Source organism: Pagrus major, chromosome 3 (genome assembly GCF_040436345.1).
Source record: "Pagrus major chromosome 3, Pma_NU_1.0".
NCBI classification, from domain to species: Eukaryota; Metazoa; Chordata; class Actinopteri; order Spariformes; family Sparidae; genus Pagrus; species Pagrus major.
Genome location: NC_133217.1, coordinates 5,258,827 through 5,275,252, shown reverse-complemented (window position 1 = coordinate 5,275,252; position 16,426 = coordinate 5,258,827). Strand labels below are relative to the sequence as shown.

The window sequence follows — 16,426 nt, the reverse complement described above, 5'->3', positions numbered from 1 at the left end:
CTACATCAAACCAAAACATTCTGAAAGAGCACATGAGAAATACTCAGTTATAATCAATGTCCAGTTTTGAATTGTACTGGGTAGATTCCATGTAATATCTTAGAGGACATTTCCTTAAGCTTTAGTTAAAAAAGAAAAGGAGTGCTGCTCGGTTGTGGAAAATGGTGTCCCTCTGCTGCTTGGATCTTGTTCTTTCAGAACCGCCGAAAAAGTCTGAGGCACTCAAGAAGGTTATAAGTTAAAAAGCCTTTTTATGAATCATGGGTGCTGGATCACAACATCAGTAAAAACATACTTACGTGTTTCAACCATTAAGGCCTTCATCGGGGCAGTACAAAATGGCTACCTTTGGGCTCTCACATTACACTTCCTTAAGCTTGTTATTAATACAGTATTTATTACAAGTTTCCCATGCTTTCTCCCACTGTATGTCATTGAGTAATGAAGATCAAAAACATCTAGATGAAGGGACAGTGACATAACTAATATTCTTGCTAGAGCAATTCTCTTAGGCAGTATTAGTTCCACCAATATAAACATTCCTCATACATTCATACCCAAAATTAAAAGTTAAATCTGCAACACCAGAGTTTTGTGAAAGTTTAAGGGCATTTTCTGGAATTGCAATGTCAGAATTCCATTATTAAACCATGTGTGGTAAAATAGAGTCCTAGTTTTATACAGGATGTCTTTATTGTAACATGTGAAGTAGCTATGGGGTGAAAAGCTATGATTGTAAGCTAATAACCAAGATGTCAGTGCTTACCTAAGGAAATTTGGGAACTTGATAGGAATTTGTCAACAGAGGAGTCACATTTAAGTAGAAATTTGATACCACCATCTTGATCAAACAGATGATTGGGGAAGACATTTCAGATACTGTCCTGGCTTCAGTTTCAGCCTTTAACACTGCGTTTTTACATGATTTCATCATCATGCGTACAGCTGTGGTCAACGCCCCTTTGTTGACTTTTTTTTCCAGCTATACTGCAAGGCGATTGGTCCATTTCGATGACGCGGCCGCTCGTATATAAGCAGCAACTTCCTCGTTGGTTCCTCCCCCTCAACCCCGGCTGTTAGTGGTGTGTGAGTGCGTGTGTGCTCCTGAGCTCGCTCGGCACACATTCTATAAAAAAAATAAAAAATAAAAAAAAAATCTCAAAACATAAAACAACCAAAAAATCATATTCTTTTTTTTTTTTTTTTTTTTTTGTAACAAGTCGGTGAAGCTGGAGTAGACATCCGAGGACCGGACGGTAACGTATAAGTAGGGGCTGCCTAAAAAAATCGGAACGACTAAAGTGACAGTCGACGTGTTACTGGTACAGAAGCGACGCCAAGTCACGTTATATTTGCTTTTATCATTGTGTGTCAGCTCTGAGTGACAGTTTTAATCCCGTTACAAGTCGATAGTCTGCCATTTTAATATTCACCTTTTAATTTTTTACTCTAAAGCACCCCAACTCACAGGGCGACGGTTGCTAACGTGTACCAGTAGAATTCTGCCCCGAGCTGACGTGACGCGAGGGACCGTTAGGGAACCGAGACATCTTGGTGGAAAACTTTTTTTTTTTATTTTTTAGAAAATTAAGCTTCGTCCGAGCAGTTTTCTAGCATCCACAGGCTACGAATATGAACCCCAGTGCTCCGAGTTACCCCATGGCCTCCCTGTACGTCGGGGACCTGCATCAAGATGTGACAGAGGCCATGCTGTACGAGAAATTCAGCCCAGCCGGAGCCATCCTGTCGATCCGGGTCTGCAGGGACATGATCACCCGGCGTTCCCTCGGATACGCCTATGTCAACTTCCAACAGCCAGCGGACGGTGGGTACTTTATCAGTGTGTGTAAAAAATCATGTTCGTTTTAAATGACAGTCGATGACAAGTGAAAGCTCGCCTCTTCCTCTCTACACGTGACTGCGGCCGACATGTTGTCGGTGGGTCTCCTCACTTGAACCCTCCCAGCAGTGGCGTAGCAGAAAAGCACCATGTCTGTCTGCGCTGCCCTGCCCACCCCAGTCATGTAGCAGTGGGCTGCTAGCTTAGCTAGCTCGCTGCCAGCTGACTAGTCAATGTCTGTTTTATCTCTGCTCTGTCAGGACAACACCCTGACTGTTCAGCCTGAAGTGCTGACACTGTACTTTCATTGTATCCACCCTGAATGCTTGCTAGTTTTGTGTTGATATTAACATTCATTGTATGTGTAAAGAGATTTAAAAAAAAAAAATATTATGCCAACTCCTAAAAATGTTAGAATATGTTAGTCATGCATGCCCAACAGCCAAATGTCTCCCCTCCACAAAGTCTTTTCTGTCTACTATTGATAAGAGCACTGATCTAAATCTGCATCTGCTTCACTTGGGTGTGTTTCTGTGTTTTTTACTGAGATATATCCTGTTGTGGCTTTTTCAGTCTCTTAATATGCCAAGTATTATGGGTGGGGCCATTCAGTTACAATCCTCTATCATGTTCTATGTCATTTTATATACCGGTGACATTAACAATATATAACATGATATGGTAAGCTTTCTCAAACCAGACCGAAATTGACAGATTTGTTTTGTTTATTCAAGAAATTAAAAGCCTGACAAATAAGAATACTCCATCACATTGATGGAAAAATCTTTCTTGATAGGAAAAATACATTTCTTACCACCATAAAGCAATGGTTGCTTAACACAAAATGACAAGATGATGTGGTGATTAGACGAGTGGCAAAAATGTAATTGTTTAATGATTTAAGTCACTTTATAAGTGAAAATGCCTAAAAATGTGAATATTTGTTGTTTGTCTTATCTTTTCATGATAGTAATCTGAATATTTAGGGTTTCTGCTGTTTTTTAAAAAACAAAACAAGCAATATCAATCTATCAACTTGGACAGGTAGGTAAATTGTAAATCAACATTTTTGACATCTTCTCTATCCATCAGTCAATGAATATGTAATAATCAAATTAATCTATAATGTAAATATTTTTTAAATGCAGCCTTAGGTGATGCAGATAGTTTAAGGTCACCCCCAATTTATCTGTAGAACTAACTGCTTCTGTTGTTTAAAGTTTCTAAAATTTCTACTGGTCTGAGTTTGCAAGCTATCACAGATTGCTAATGCAGTTTTCTTGGTGTACATGTGACCAAAAAGGGCCCAGTTTGAAAATTTAGACAAGGGGAAGTGGATGAATGCAGCCACACCTACTGTCATGCTGCTCTGGAGCAACTGACTAAAAGGAAGCCGATACCTTGAACAGTGTTGTAAACAGAATCAGATCAGAAATATTTTATTGATGAATAATTGATTAACACTGATGGATGTAACTTTTTAACCACAATCAAAGCATGGACTGTGGACCATCTTTTTCTTTAGAGATCATCTTAATACCTTCAGTCATAATATGTGGTCAAGCATATAGAACGACTGCAGCTTTGTCAAATTCAGTGCTCCCTCTGTAGTAGATTGCACTGGCCAAAATGGCTGCAACAGTGACTCTGTAGTTCATGGGCCCCACATTTCTTCTTCATGGATTCTGGGGATAGATATGTACTACAGACAAAAACATTAATAAATGAATAATAGGACACTATTCAGTCCACTGGATTATTCCTGCCTAATATGTAGAAAACACTAACGTTAACATTAGTCTTGTCTATTCATAAATCATTAATTTCGTACTAAATGGGGTTTGCCTGTAGAGAAACTTGAAGATCCAGTTTTCTGACATTATTCAGTTTCCCATCATTCATTAAGCACAAGAAACCCCCTCAAGACTACCAACCCCACCTTTATAACCTAACAGATATTCATACTGTGTTCCTTCCTTCAGCTGAGCGTGCACTCGACACCATGAACTTTGACGTGATCAAGGGGCGGCCCGTGCGCATCATGTGGTCGCAGCGTGATCCGTCACTGAGAAAGAGCGGTGTGGGAAACATCTTCATCAAGAATCTTGACAAGTCAATCGACAACAAAGCCCTGTACGACACTTTCTCAGCTTTTGGCAACATCCTGTCATGCAAGGTAAGAGATTAGTGGCCTACTTGTATCCGCCCTGAACAGGGAGGAGGTCCACTGTCATTGTTGTGGTAAAGCATTGTGAGTGCAGGCGTGTGTGTGCTCTTGTAATTATTCTAGAACTGTTTGCACTAACAAATCAATAACCCAGCAGATATGATATATCATGATATGATATATAATTTGAAATTAAATTCTGAACTTCGCTTGTCTTTCAATCTAAGGAACATCACAATATAAAGTCTGGTTAAAAGAGGAGACTAATATTTCAGGTGTGATCCAGCAGACAGGCCAAGTTTAATATCCTGTTACTGCATGTGCGTGTGAGGCTTAAAAGACAGCACGTATCCTCTCTCTTTAAGGTGGTTTGTGACGAGAATGGCTCTAAAGGCTACGGCTTTGTGCATTTTGAGACTCAGGAGGCAGCGGAACGAGCCATTGAGAAAATGAATGGCATGCTGCTCAATGACCGAAAAGTGTAAGTGAATGTTTTAAGTAGTTTGAAACTGTTTTGGTGCCGACTCATGTATGACATGGAAACTTTGTTGAATTGATCTTGAAGTTTGAAGGTTGCACAATGATGCTTGAGCCCTTTCAGCACTTTCGGTCAATGTTTCTTTGCAAAGATGACTGAGCTACTTCAACATCATCATTGAATTCTATTCAAACAGTTTACTAAACGCACACAATTGACCTTACAGTTGTGAGAATCACCACATTTTTATTATTCCTGCATTTAGTGTAGTTAATGTGTATTAGTATCAAAATTCAGTTTTATGTCCATTTCGATGCAGATTTGTGGGCCGCTTCAAATCTCGCAAAGAACGTGAGGCTGAGCTGGGTGCTCGAGCCAAGGAGTTCACAAATGTCTACGTTAAAAACTTTGGTGACGACATGGATGATGAAAAGCTGAGGGAACTCTTCAACAAATACGGTCAGTCAGGGTGTCCATATTTCGAGTAGACAGCGGTTTGATCCCCTGCAGTAAAACATTATCGGGCAAAAAATACTCATTAAAGGTTCTCTCTCTGTTGCCTAGGAAACGCCATGAGCATCCGCGTCATGACTGATGACAGCGGAAAGTCTCGAGGTTTTGGGTTTGTCAGCTTTGAGAGGCACGAGGACGCCCAGAAGGTAAGAGTTGTAGCTACAATTTTCTGCTGACCACCTCAGAACGTCCACCATTTCCTGCCCCTGGGCTAACTTGGTTTTCTTGTTTGTTTCAGGCAGTGGATGAGATGAACGGGAAGGAGCTGAACGGCAAGCTCATCTATGTTGGCCGCGCCCAGAAGAAGGTGGAGCGACAGACCGAGCTCAAGCGCAAATTCGAGCAAATGAAACAAGACCGCATGACTCGCTACCAGGTCTGTTTCGTCTTGTAATTCAAATAATGGGCATAGTTTCCAATTCCCTTCAGTCATATTGTTTGGTCGAGCATATAGAAAGACTGCAGCTTTGTCAAATTCAGTGCTCTCTCCTTAGTAGGTTGCACTGGCCAAAATGGCTGCAACAGTGACTCTGTAGTTCATGGGCCCCACATTTCTTTATCATGGATTCTGGGGATAAATATGTACTACAGACAATAACATTAGAGAAACAATGAAGTGACATTTTTCAGTCCATTTGCATTGGATTATTCCTGCCGAAAACACTTTTGTGTTTTGAAAAGCTAACACAAAAGTTAACACTACTTTTGTCTTATTTTCAGGGTGTCAACTTGTACGTGAAGAACCTTGATGATGGAATTGACGATGAACGTCTACGAAAGGAGTTCTCACCCTTTGGCACAATAACCAGTGCAAAGGTATGACCTCACAAGTATACTTATCTTCTCTAATGTTTCACATCTGTATCCAGATTCATTTCTCAGTTTCATTTGACTTTCTAATTCTCAGGTCATGATGGAAGGCGGTCGCAGCAAAGGCTTTGGCTTTGTCTGCTTCTCATCCCCAGAAGAGGCCACCAAAGCGGTGACGGAAATGAACGGACGCATCGTAGCCACCAAGCCATTATACGTGGCCCTGGCCCAGCGCAAAGAGGAGCGTCAAGCCCACCTGACTAATCAGTATATGCAGCGCATGGCCAGCGTGCGTGCTGTGCCAAACCCAGTCATCAATCCCTACCAGCCAGCCCCGCCCTCTGGCTATTTCATGGCAGCCATACCTCAGGCTCAGAACCGTGCTGCTTACTACCCAGCTGCTGGGCAGATGGCTCAGCTCCGCCCAAGCCCACGCTGGGCCACCCAAGGTGTCCGGCCACAACGTGAGTATCTGGACTCGAATTTGAACTGTTATGTTATCAAGGTTAGGAATATGTTTGACTTAATATTTGGTTTAGGTACCTTGAAAGAGCTTGAATTTTACTTGTTGAACGAACCCCGAACCACCCTCATTTTAAAAGAACATTAAGACATTATTAAGCAAAAAACCCTGTTTGTACTTGTGTAAATGAAGCCACTGTTTTTGTATGTTCAGACTTCCAGAACATGCCGGGTGCCATGCGGCCCTCAGCACCACGCCCTCAGACCTTTGGTGGCATGCGACCGAACTCCCAGGTGCCACGCATGATGTCCACCCAGCGTGTCGGTCAGTCCCCTATACTCAGTCAACAGTCAGTTTAACTGCAAAGCAAAGTCATTCACCTGCATGGCTGCTGCTTGTGTCCTTGTTTTAATGTTTATCGCTCTTGCTGCAGCTCAGACCATGGGGCCCCGACCAGCCACCGCAGCTGCTGCAGCAGCCGCCCCTGTGCGTGGAGTCCCTCAGTACAAGTATGCTGCAGGAGTCCGCAACACCCAGCAGCACATGACTCAGCCACAAGTCACCATGCAGCAGGTAGGAATGCGCATTTCTTTGTTAGACCAACTGACCAACTCTGACCTGCACGTGAGAGAAAGTTCAAGTTCAATGTGCATTAAAAATTTCCTGTCTGACTTTGAATTCCCTGTGTCCTTCCCTTCAGCCTGCTGTTCATGTTCAGGGACAGGAGCCTCTGACCGCCTCCATGTTGGCTGCTGCTCCACCACAGGAACAGAAGCAGATGCTGGGTAAGTGTCAGCAAACAGCTCTTCCATGTTAGCTTGACAACATTGATCCCTGGCCTCTCACTCGACCCAGTGCAAACAAAACAAGTTCTGTCCCACCAAAGAAAACCATACCTGGTGTCTTGTGTATTGTATACAACACACAGGTATTATCCCAGTAACTGGCCCATGGCGAATGTAAATCACTTCCTGTCTTAAATCCTCGGTGTACTCCTCTAGGTGAGCGTCTTTTCCCACTGATCCAGAACATGCACCCAAGCCTGGCAGGAAAGATCACTGGCATGCTTCTGGAGATCGACAACTCCGAGCTGCTCCACATGCTTGAGTCACCAGAGTCTCTCCGCTCGAAGGTCAGTACTGAAGTTCATTGATATTGACAAGAGATTGCCAGGACAGGGAAGTGCAGAGAGTACTTTCTGTAAGACACAGAAAAAGTGGATCTTGTAGGCGTTTTGAGGTAATACCACCATGATGCTGTGGTTTTGATGACATTAAGCTATTTTCTTTCTAGGTGGATGAGGCAGTGGCTGTGCTTCAGGCCCACCAGGCCAAGGAGGCCGCCCAGAAGACTGTGACAAATTCAGCTGGTGTCCCAAGTGTCTGAATCCAAGGTACAACTAGTTTTCCAGAGCTGCTTTAACAAAGAGAACACAGTGTTGTCAGGAGATTATGGCTCCTCATGATGAACTTTCTACTTATACATTGAACTCACCTGTCCACTTATGCATTCTAATAATTTTCAAGCCTCGTCACACGTTAATATCATTACATATACAAACAGTCTTAGGTTTACCAATGTGGGGGTAAAAAATCCATATCACTGATGGTATGTTTGTTTCGTATTCACAGGAGTGGGGATCCTTGAGAGACTAGCTTCACCGACGGACAAAAGAATCTAACAGCGAAAAAGTTGAAAATACATAAAACAGAGTAAAAAGAAGTCAAATAATATATTAAAAAAAACCAATGGTAACAAGTCTCCAGTCAGGCCTGTAAATGAGCAGAAGCATCAGGCCTGGTTTGTTGAGTTAAAATAATAAAAAATGCATCAAAAAAAGAGAAAAAGTTAAAATAGAAAATGTTCCAATTTCTGAGGGGTTTTAGAGGAGAATTCTTTGACAAAATAAGATTGAAAGCATTCCTTTCTGCCATTTTATCCCTTTCAAATGTTTGAATGTTTGGGCTGTAGCGGCCTGTTATTGTGAAATTTCCCCCGACCTTTGCTTGCTTGAATAAAACTTAAAAAAAAAAAAAAAAAAGCTTTGTCTGTTATTGGCTGTTTACAGATCATTACAGGTCAGAATAAGACTGTTCCTATCACTCACACCAACTTGATAGTAGTAGGAGTTCCCAAATGTGTTTATCAGAGGTGGAAGAAGTAGCGATATCACAGTGAGGAAATACCGTTACAAGTTAAAGTCACCTTTTTACTTAAAGGTGCCATATACAGCATAAGAATTGGCAAATTCATACTCAAAGCAAACGGGAGGCAGCATATCACCAGAATAAGCGCTAACCATAGCTGCTGTTTGCTAGTTAGTTTAGTTAGCCGTGTAGCAAGCGGTTGAAATTGGGAGCTTGGGGACTAAGGGAGTGCCGTTGTCAACACCGCTAGTATGATTTTAGGGCTAGCTGGTTAGCATACCCCTTGTGTTTTCAAGTTGTATTATCGCTGGTGCAAAGATAGCCAGGTCGTTTTTGTAGTAGTTCTGTAACAGTAGCGACTTTAACAACATGGGCTAAACCGTGAGTGTATTCATTAATTTAGTATATAATGGAGACATGATAGCAGATGGAAATGCTGCTAGTCAATATTAGCATCAAAATACACTTAATGTAATATAAGTAAAAGTACTCATGCTGAATGGGATATTTCAGTATAATTAATTCTGTTGGATGATCATTTTTTATGTGTTTATCTCCATCTTATTAATGCTGAAGGTGGTTCAACTACAGGGGTCAATAAAATGTCATCCTAATCTGTAATATTACATCAGAATGTATTTATTGATTATATTTCATATTTTTAAACTAAATCTGCAAGTTCACAAGTACCTCAAAAGGTAAAGGCGGAGTAAATGTACTTAATTACTTTCCGCCACTGGTATCAGTTTCTGCTGGCCAAATCAAAATACTCAAGTGTTCATACACATACAAAATGAAATTGACACAGTGAAGTTTTGTTTCCAGTTTTATTGTGCTTTAGGACAGAGATGTTAATGTCACTGTTAACAATCACTGAAAACACATTTTAGGCAGGTGTACTTCTGCCTGCACTTTCAGGCCCGCCTTCAAATGCAAGTAGCTCCGTTAACTCAGTCAATGACAGAGGAGATGTTGGTACAGAGGCACATTTGCATCTTTTTTTAAAGGACAATTGGTTTAGTTGCCAATGGCCTTGGCCTGCTCGGTCAGCTGCTGGAAGATGGTCTCCATCTGCTTCTGGAACTCGGTGACCATGGGTGCGATCTGAGCCTGCACGCTGGCAGCCATGGGCTTGATCTGCTCCTCGACGCCGGCAGCAACAGTCTTCAGCTGCTCAGCCAGGGGCTCCAGCTGGGTCTGGATGCTCCTTTGGGGTAGAACATAATGAAAGAACATTTAGGAAAGCCAGAAATACACCTGTTTAAATGGCACATTACAGTGCAGTCTCATCATGTGTCCTGGGCTTCTTAAATAATGGCCACATTTTAATTTCTTATGCTTGCAGAATAGTCAAAGTGGGCACAAGGGGCTCTGTGAGATACATTTCAGTCATTCGTTTGCTCATTTACTAATGATGCACTTCTTACATAAAAGAGTGAAAACTGACTTTGCTTTCACTATCAGAAGAAAACATCAATTCAGTGCTAAATACTGCAAAATGTGCTACTTTGACTCTAATGCAGAATCTGCAAAGTAACTAAAGTTATCACATAAATGTAGTGAGTGAAAAATACAGTGTTTTCCTCAAGTGTAGTGAAGTGGAAGTATACAGTAACAGGAAGTGGAAATAATCAAGTTAAGTACAAGTGTGTCAAAATAGTGCTTAAGTAGAGTACTTGAGTAAATGTATTAAATTACATTCCATCACTGCATTATTGTTACTGATGCATTAGCTGGGCGACATTGAGCTTGTTGTAGCTCAATTTGTAATAGTAAAACATTAAGTACTTTCTGTTAAAAGCAGAAATTTAAAGAAGCTTAAAATGGAGATACTCAAGTAAAGTACGAGTTACACAACTTATAACTTGTCGATTGGCATTTAACAATGTACAAGGTCCAGTGAGGTCCAGCAGATTCTAATCATCATGAGTCACCATCATGACTAACCGCGACTAACCCTGACCGCGCGCAGGTCGAGGTGTCAGTCAGGTGTCACTGTATACTCACTGAGCCTGGCTGGTCAGGTCCTGGTTTTCAAGGAATGCAGTCAGGTCCTGGGTCATTTTGTTCTTCATCTCCTCAAAGTACTGACCGATCTTCTGAAGATCAGTAGCATCCTGTGCAAAGCTTCCTGTGGGTTTCCAAACACAAAACAAGTCAATAAGTGAGATTGTTTTTCAACTGATAAACATTCAAAGAAACCAGTGTGAAGGTCAAACTGTACCGTGTGCCAGAGCGAGCACGGCGACGGCGACGATGAGGGAGAGTTTCATGGCTGCTGAGTGGAGTAGACCTATACAAACAAACAGAATTGAGTTATTCTGATGTTAATATACTACAGGTTCCTCTCTTCATCCTTTTTTTTCCATTAGGCTTGAGCTCATCTTGAGACAATGGAGCAGTGTATTCAATCTTCCCTGATCATTTTAATGTTTAAAAAGACTTTGATCGAGCCACGAGGATGTTTCATGAAGTTGTTTTTCAGAGCTGAGAGAGTGTAGGAAGGCCTCCTGTTGCTTTTATCGGATGACTCACTGATAAAAGTTGTTCTTGGAATCCTGCCCTGGCTAATTGTCAAGAGGTAGTAAAATAAATATTATTTAGTCACTCGTCATGTTTGTCCAAACCCCCACGCATTAACTTGTAAACTTTATCAGGCTTATCAAAGACAACATGTCAAAAAGTAAATCTCTTATCTCACAAGGTCAGAAATGTTTTTTTGATCACTTCTATTTAAAAGCAGATATAACTATCATGATTTTCAAACTGCTACACCCCAATGATTTTTTTAACGATCAATATACTGTATCTCTTGTGTATTTAGAATAAGATATTTATCAATTTTAAGGCTTTATTCCACACCTCACCTGTGGAGGATCTCATAGTTTTTTCTCTTTGAAATTAAAAACAAATCTTAAATTTACAAATAAAGCATAACAAGAAAATAATCACTTCCAATGGCTTATTAATTTAGATGGATGTCGCTTTGCTGCTTTAAATTCAGTGCTTAACTTTCTTTGGGTCATTTATTCATTCTTTTAAACGTTCAGTGAGATTGAGAGGGTTTAACGTTAACAATATTAAAAAACAAATCAAATAAAGGAAATTGGCTTCTCAAAATGTCACACATAAGTTCACAGTTACATTTTCTACATATATTTTGTTCAAGTTCAATCTTCCTTTTGAAATTAGTTGACATCAGTTCCTCTCATTAAAAGCCAGAGCAAAATAAAGGTAAAATTTCAGTCTCAAGTTTAGAAACAATCAGTGGTTTTAAAATAAAGATGCAGCCCATAAGAGGATGAGATGACCAGAGTTGTACTCACCTGTACGGCAGGAGGATCTGGACCGGATGGTGCCTTCCTTGGGTTCTCTCACCCTTCTTATAGTCCAGCCAGGTGATGCAGCCCTGTCATGAGCGAACCTGATTGGCTGAGATAAAGCAACAAAACATCATTGGATGTTTGTGCCAGTTAGGGACTAACAGTGCTGACCCTTGCTGCTGAGTTTGCCACCTGGGCAAACTAAACCAAAGTCCAAGAGTCCCTCTGCTGACTGCCCTGCATGAGAGTGCATCTTATCATATTGATTAAATAAAACACTTAATCACCGGTGACAGCATCACCATGACAGTGACTACGCTGATGTTGCCACATCAGCCTCAACAGATATGATAACAGAGAAGATAACTGACAGCAGCATGTCTTTGCTTGTTCCTGTGTTACTTCTCATTTTTATTGTACAGTTGTAGTTGTAACATAGTTTGTGGTGTTGTTTTACTTATGATTTAAGAATCAAACTTTAAGTAGGTGGCACTTAGTTTTTATTGTGTTTTATAGCTATGATTGAATGATTGATGTGATCTGTGCTGCTTTAATAATCAGTCGTTTGTCAGTGTATAAAGGTCAACCCAGAGGTCACAAACTAGGCTACAAATGCTGTGGTATGTGTCAGTGGCCCATGTTGTGTAACTGTTTCAAGGGAACTAAATATTAAATAATAATAAAAATGTAAGAGTGGCAATAAAATGTACGTTTATCGTGAGGCATTGACAGCAGAAAAAGAAGAAAACGAAAGTATTCTCAGCCCAGTTGCCGCAATAAACTTTTCATCTATTGCACAAACAAATTGCCGTTTTTGTACTGAGTGTCTGAAACAGTGTCTGAAGTGTCTGAAACAGCTATCTGATGGATTGTGATTTCACTCTGGTCATCCCATGATTTTTAATCTGCAGCATTTGCAGGACAGCATTTCAATTCATCCAGTATGTACCTGCATAATACCCCGCCAGCCTCAAGTGTACTTTGTGTCTTGTGCTAATAAACAAATGTTAGCATGCTACCACTGGTAAACACTTTACCTTCTCAGCATCTGCATATTAGCACTGACCTTGTGGGCATGTTGGCATGCTATGTTAGCAAATAGCTCAAGAGGAGAGGAGCCTCGCAGATCTGCTAGCAAGTCTGTAGACTTTTGTTTTCTACTCACTATCTTAAACTTTAATTGTGAATGTCTGCCTAAACAGGAAAACTACTGAATGAGGAGTAAGAGTTAAATCTCTTGTTTAGAGTCGATACAGAGCCTTTTCTTTGGACCTTTAAGCTCCAAGATTCCAGGATTAAAAGATATTTTACCAAGAAAAAACAAGAGCTTTTAAAACAACATGGTCTTTAGACATTCAGTCAGCTGTTCTTTAGGAAGAAGTCCCATTTGACTCACATCCATGTGGATGTAAACCTTCTACCTTTGGTTACCATCCAACAGGGTGTTATTGCTGCCAGTTTATCTTTATGGTTATTGTAAAGTAATTAATTCTCAAGCACACTCCACCCCAGTCAGCAATAAACAACTCAAGACAGGGGGGAAATGGGAATACGGGGAAAATATGTGAACGACAATCCTATGAGTCTCTATTCATCAAGTGGTAAAGCCCTGTGCTGGAGTTTTAAAAGTCAGATTTTTTTTTACTGTAACGCTTAGATCAAAACCAGATGTGGGAATGTTTTCAACCAGAGATTATTCTCTCTGTCCACAGTCCGTTCACCGGTGGCCTGGACTCCCCTGGTGGAAACAGCTCAGGGTGTTTACACCTCAAAAAATGAGAAAGAAAGTGCTCCAGATGTGGAAACATCTTCGCTGTGGTATGCAAGGCATGCAGGGATGACATAGACCTGAGTACATAAATATACTGCAGCAGGAAGAGGTGGTAAGAAGAGAAAAGCATAAATATTATCAGCAAAATGTATTCTTTATTGTTTTCAGTGTTACAATAATATGTATTGTAAGTTTGCTGCTATTTGATGACTATTAAGGGAGGACTGTGTTGTTTTGGAGAATCAGAATTTAGTAACTAGTTTCTTTCCAAAACTCAATAAACAAGCTGTTCTCAGGTTACATTAAGGTCCCCAGAACACTGTTTGAAGCTAGAAAGGTGGCAGGGTCCACCACATATAAACAAAGTACAACAGTATGAAACTGTGTTGTCCTTTAAGGTCAGTTTGTTTATTCAGTTTGTTCTTTCTCTTCTGATTAAAATTTCTTCCCCAAAACTACATAGTGCACCTTTAATATTGTTGCAGTCGCAATTAAGCAGCATTTGAATGTTTCGGCTGGTTGGAGCGGAGCTGATTAAAACTACTTTACATACTTTATATAGAGTTGGTTGTGTCATATTTCATTCAGTCATCAAATGTTTTTAATGTATAAAAGTTACAACATCTGTCCTAAAAGTTACTTTTATACACATTTAAGTGAATAAAATATGCAATGCAAAAACACACCATTAAAGTTAAAGTAAAAGCAAAATGTACTTAATATATCAAAAGTAAAACTATTCCTTGTGTAGAAATACTATTATTTATATTACTATTATTAGGCTTTACAGTATATTACATGATTAGATTGTTAGAGCTGCATCAGTGTGTCAACGTGTGTTTAACTACTTTACATACAGTTTGATTGAATCAAGTGTTTCCCAACCCAGGAGTCAGGCCTCCTTCAAAGGGTCACAAGATGAATCAAAGCAGTCATGAGATGATTAACGAGGTAAGAAGTAAGAAGAGCCAAAGTTCTGCTGCATACATTTATATTCACTTTTTGGAATCGAAATATTGGTTAATTTTTCCTTCAAACTGTGGTTTAATTGAAACCATCTGTGATGTTTAGTGGGAAAATGTCCTTTTGGAGGAACTGCCAGGAATTGCCAGAAATCTGAGACATGATAAGATGCCCCAACACTGCAATTTACAGGCATTAATCACGTTTTTACTGGCCATATGTGTGAGGATTGTAACATGATGTGAAAAATTAAACCTTCTACATTTCTCTCACTGGTCTATACAAGCCTGTGGATGTTCTATTTAAGTTGATTAATGCTGCTGGACTGTGGATTTCTTTGTGAGATCTCGAGTGCCTCGTCTCAGTGCCTCTCTCCACTCTAAAAGAGAGCAACAGAAGCTAACGTTAGTTTTTAGAAATGGAGACTACAAACGTAAACTACGACTGGTTTCCAGCACAATGCAGAAGATCCATGGAGCACCTTTATTCTGAAAAGTAACTATCAACTAACTCTACTGTAGTCAGTAGAAAGAACTGAAATGTAGAAGAGTAGCAGAATGAAATGGGAGATAATGGAAAATAATCAAGTAACCTCAATACAAATATAATTATTTTCCACCACTGGGTTGTGCCAAAGTCAGACATTTTACAGAACAGCTTATTGTGAAGTCAAAAGTATGATACTTTTGAAATGCTATCCTCATTCAATAGTAGTGAGAGTACCAAAGCTATTAAAGAAAACTGATCCCCAATCACATTCTCAACCTAAGGCTGCACAGTCTTATGATTACCGCCTCATTTTTTAAGTATATCTTATCCTATATCAACATTATTAAAAATGTGATGGTGTGTTCAGTGACTTTTCCTGTACCACCAATTTGTGCAGGTTGTTGATTTAAAAAACAGGAGTTTAAAGGTGCAATATGTAAGAATTTTTGTTAAAAACATTTTTAAAAATGAACTAAAATGATCAACATAGGTGAATAAATAGCAGTTTTGTCGTTATGGTGTCTAGATAACGTGCTGCAGAGATACCAATCGAAGTTAACATGCTAACCAGGTAGCCCCAGCCCGTCCTGCTCCAAAGCCCTGGTTCCCCAAGCTCCCAGTCCAAACCACTAACTGCAGGGCTAACTGAGCTAACAGTAGCTACAGTTGCAGTAAGCCTGTTATTTGTGTTCTCTGTAATTGTTTTTTTAGTATGAATTTGACAGGAGGCCGATTCTTACATAATGCACCTTTAAGAATATGGTATTGTGACATCTGTGCTGTGAAGGTCAAACCATGTTTAGGATGGTTGTTAGTTATAATAATAGTAATTTGATCAACAATGAGAGGAAGAAAAGATGAGGAAGTGGGGGGAAGACATCAGTTCAGTCAGTATTTAGGTCAGAGGATCTCTTACACCAACGTATGGCTTTGGCTTTGAATCCTCCTGAATTAAAGTTGTCTGCATCATGGAGGTCAGCCTTGCTAAAAGTAGACCCTGAGTAATGTGAGCAGCAAACACACAGCAGCTTGTACAAACTCAGCATTAGAAAAATGTCTGAAAAACAACATCAGTGTCCAAACTGAGCTGAGCTGCATAGCTGAGGTTATTAACAGATGTAATGAAATGAGAGCACGCCCTCCAGTGAGCCAAACACTCATTACAGCTGTGATATATGACTTTGTTGATTTTCCTTTCTGTGTGTGTGTGTGTGTGTACTCTAAAGTAAACAGTGCTAACAGGCCACATCTCAAGCGTTTAGATTTTAGACAGTCTTGGAGTCTGTGAGATTTTCAGTGTACTGGAATTTGTTACAAATGTGTTTTTGCAGATTCAGCTTGAGAAAAGATATATTGAAATGCTCCCTGGTTCCTCCTCTGGCCTCAAACCAGACCGCAGGAAGAATGAAAAATTACACACAAGCTCCAGAAAGTCATAAAAAAAACATTTAGGAAGCACAAG

General features: G+C 40.2%; 2 protein-coding genes and 2 non-coding genes across 4 annotated transcripts; 3 read left to right on the top strand and 1 right to left on the bottom strand.

Annotated features, from left to right (window-relative positions):
* Positions 1-1,056: 1,056 nt before the first annotated feature.
* Positions 1,057-8,312, top strand: LOC140993432 (polyadenylate-binding protein 1A-like). Its single transcript, XM_073462859.1, has 14 exons — positions 1,057-1,825; positions 3,823-4,016; positions 4,373-4,488; positions 4,805-4,944; positions 5,050-5,144; positions 5,237-5,374; positions 5,719-5,814; positions 5,906-6,272; positions 6,485-6,595; positions 6,705-6,844; positions 6,972-7,056; positions 7,273-7,403; positions 7,565-7,664; positions 7,903-8,312. The coding sequence occupies exons 1-13, from the start codon at positions 1,633-1,635 to the stop codon at positions 7,655-7,657; spliced, it is 1,899 nt and encodes a 632-aa protein (XP_073318960.1). The 5' UTR covers positions 1,057-1,632; the 3' UTR covers positions 7,658-7,664; positions 7,903-8,312.
* Positions 3,418-3,554, top strand: LOC140994142 (small nucleolar RNA SNORA5). The gene has a single exon (XR_012178709.1). It is a non-coding gene; the product is annotated as a small nucleolar RNA SNORA5 (small nucleolar RNA).
* On the top strand, positions 5,459-5,595 carry LOC140994141 (small nucleolar RNA SNORA5). The gene has a single exon (XR_012178708.1). It is a non-coding gene; the product is annotated as a small nucleolar RNA SNORA5 (small nucleolar RNA).
* Positions 8,313-9,231: 919 nt separating the features above from the next.
* LOC140993665 (type-4 ice-structuring protein-like) lies at positions 9,232-11,770 on the bottom strand. Its single transcript, XM_073463172.1, has 4 exons — positions 11,745-11,770; positions 10,643-10,711; positions 10,426-10,549; positions 9,232-9,625 (listed from the first exon to the last, which is right to left on the bottom strand). The coding sequence occupies exons 2-4, from the start codon at positions 10,689-10,691 to the stop codon at positions 9,436-9,438; spliced, it is 363 nt and encodes a 120-aa protein (XP_073319273.1). The 5' UTR covers positions 10,692-10,711; positions 11,745-11,770; the 3' UTR covers positions 9,232-9,435.
* Positions 11,771-16,426: the final 4,656 nt, after the last annotated feature.

Excerpts from the sequence above, each read along its gene's own strand:
- LOC140993665 (XM_073463172.1), bottom strand. The coding sequence starts at position 10,691 with ATGAAACTCTCCCTCATCGTCGCCGTCGCCGTGCTCGCTCTGGCACAC. Across the intron at positions 10,550-10,642 it reads CGTGCTCGCTCTGGCACACG|GAAGCTTTGCACAGGATGCT; the intron begins GTACAGTTTGAC and ends GGAAACCCACAG. Across the intron at positions 9,626-10,425 it reads GACCTGACCAGCCAGGCTCA|GAGCATCCAGACCCAGCTGG; the intron begins GTGAGTATACAG and ends TCTACCCCAAAG.
- LOC140993432 (XM_073462859.1), top strand. The coding sequence starts at position 1,633 with ATGAACCCCAGTGCTCCGAGTTACCCCATGGCCTCCCTGTACGTCGGG. Across the intron at positions 4,489-4,804 it reads CTGCTCAATGACCGAAAAGT|ATTTGTGGGCCGCTTCAAAT; the intron begins GTAAGTGAATGT and ends ATTTCGATGCAG. Across the intron at positions 4,945-5,049 it reads GGAACTCTTCAACAAATACG|GAAACGCCATGAGCATCCGC; the intron begins GTCAGTCAGGGT and ends TCTGTTGCCTAG.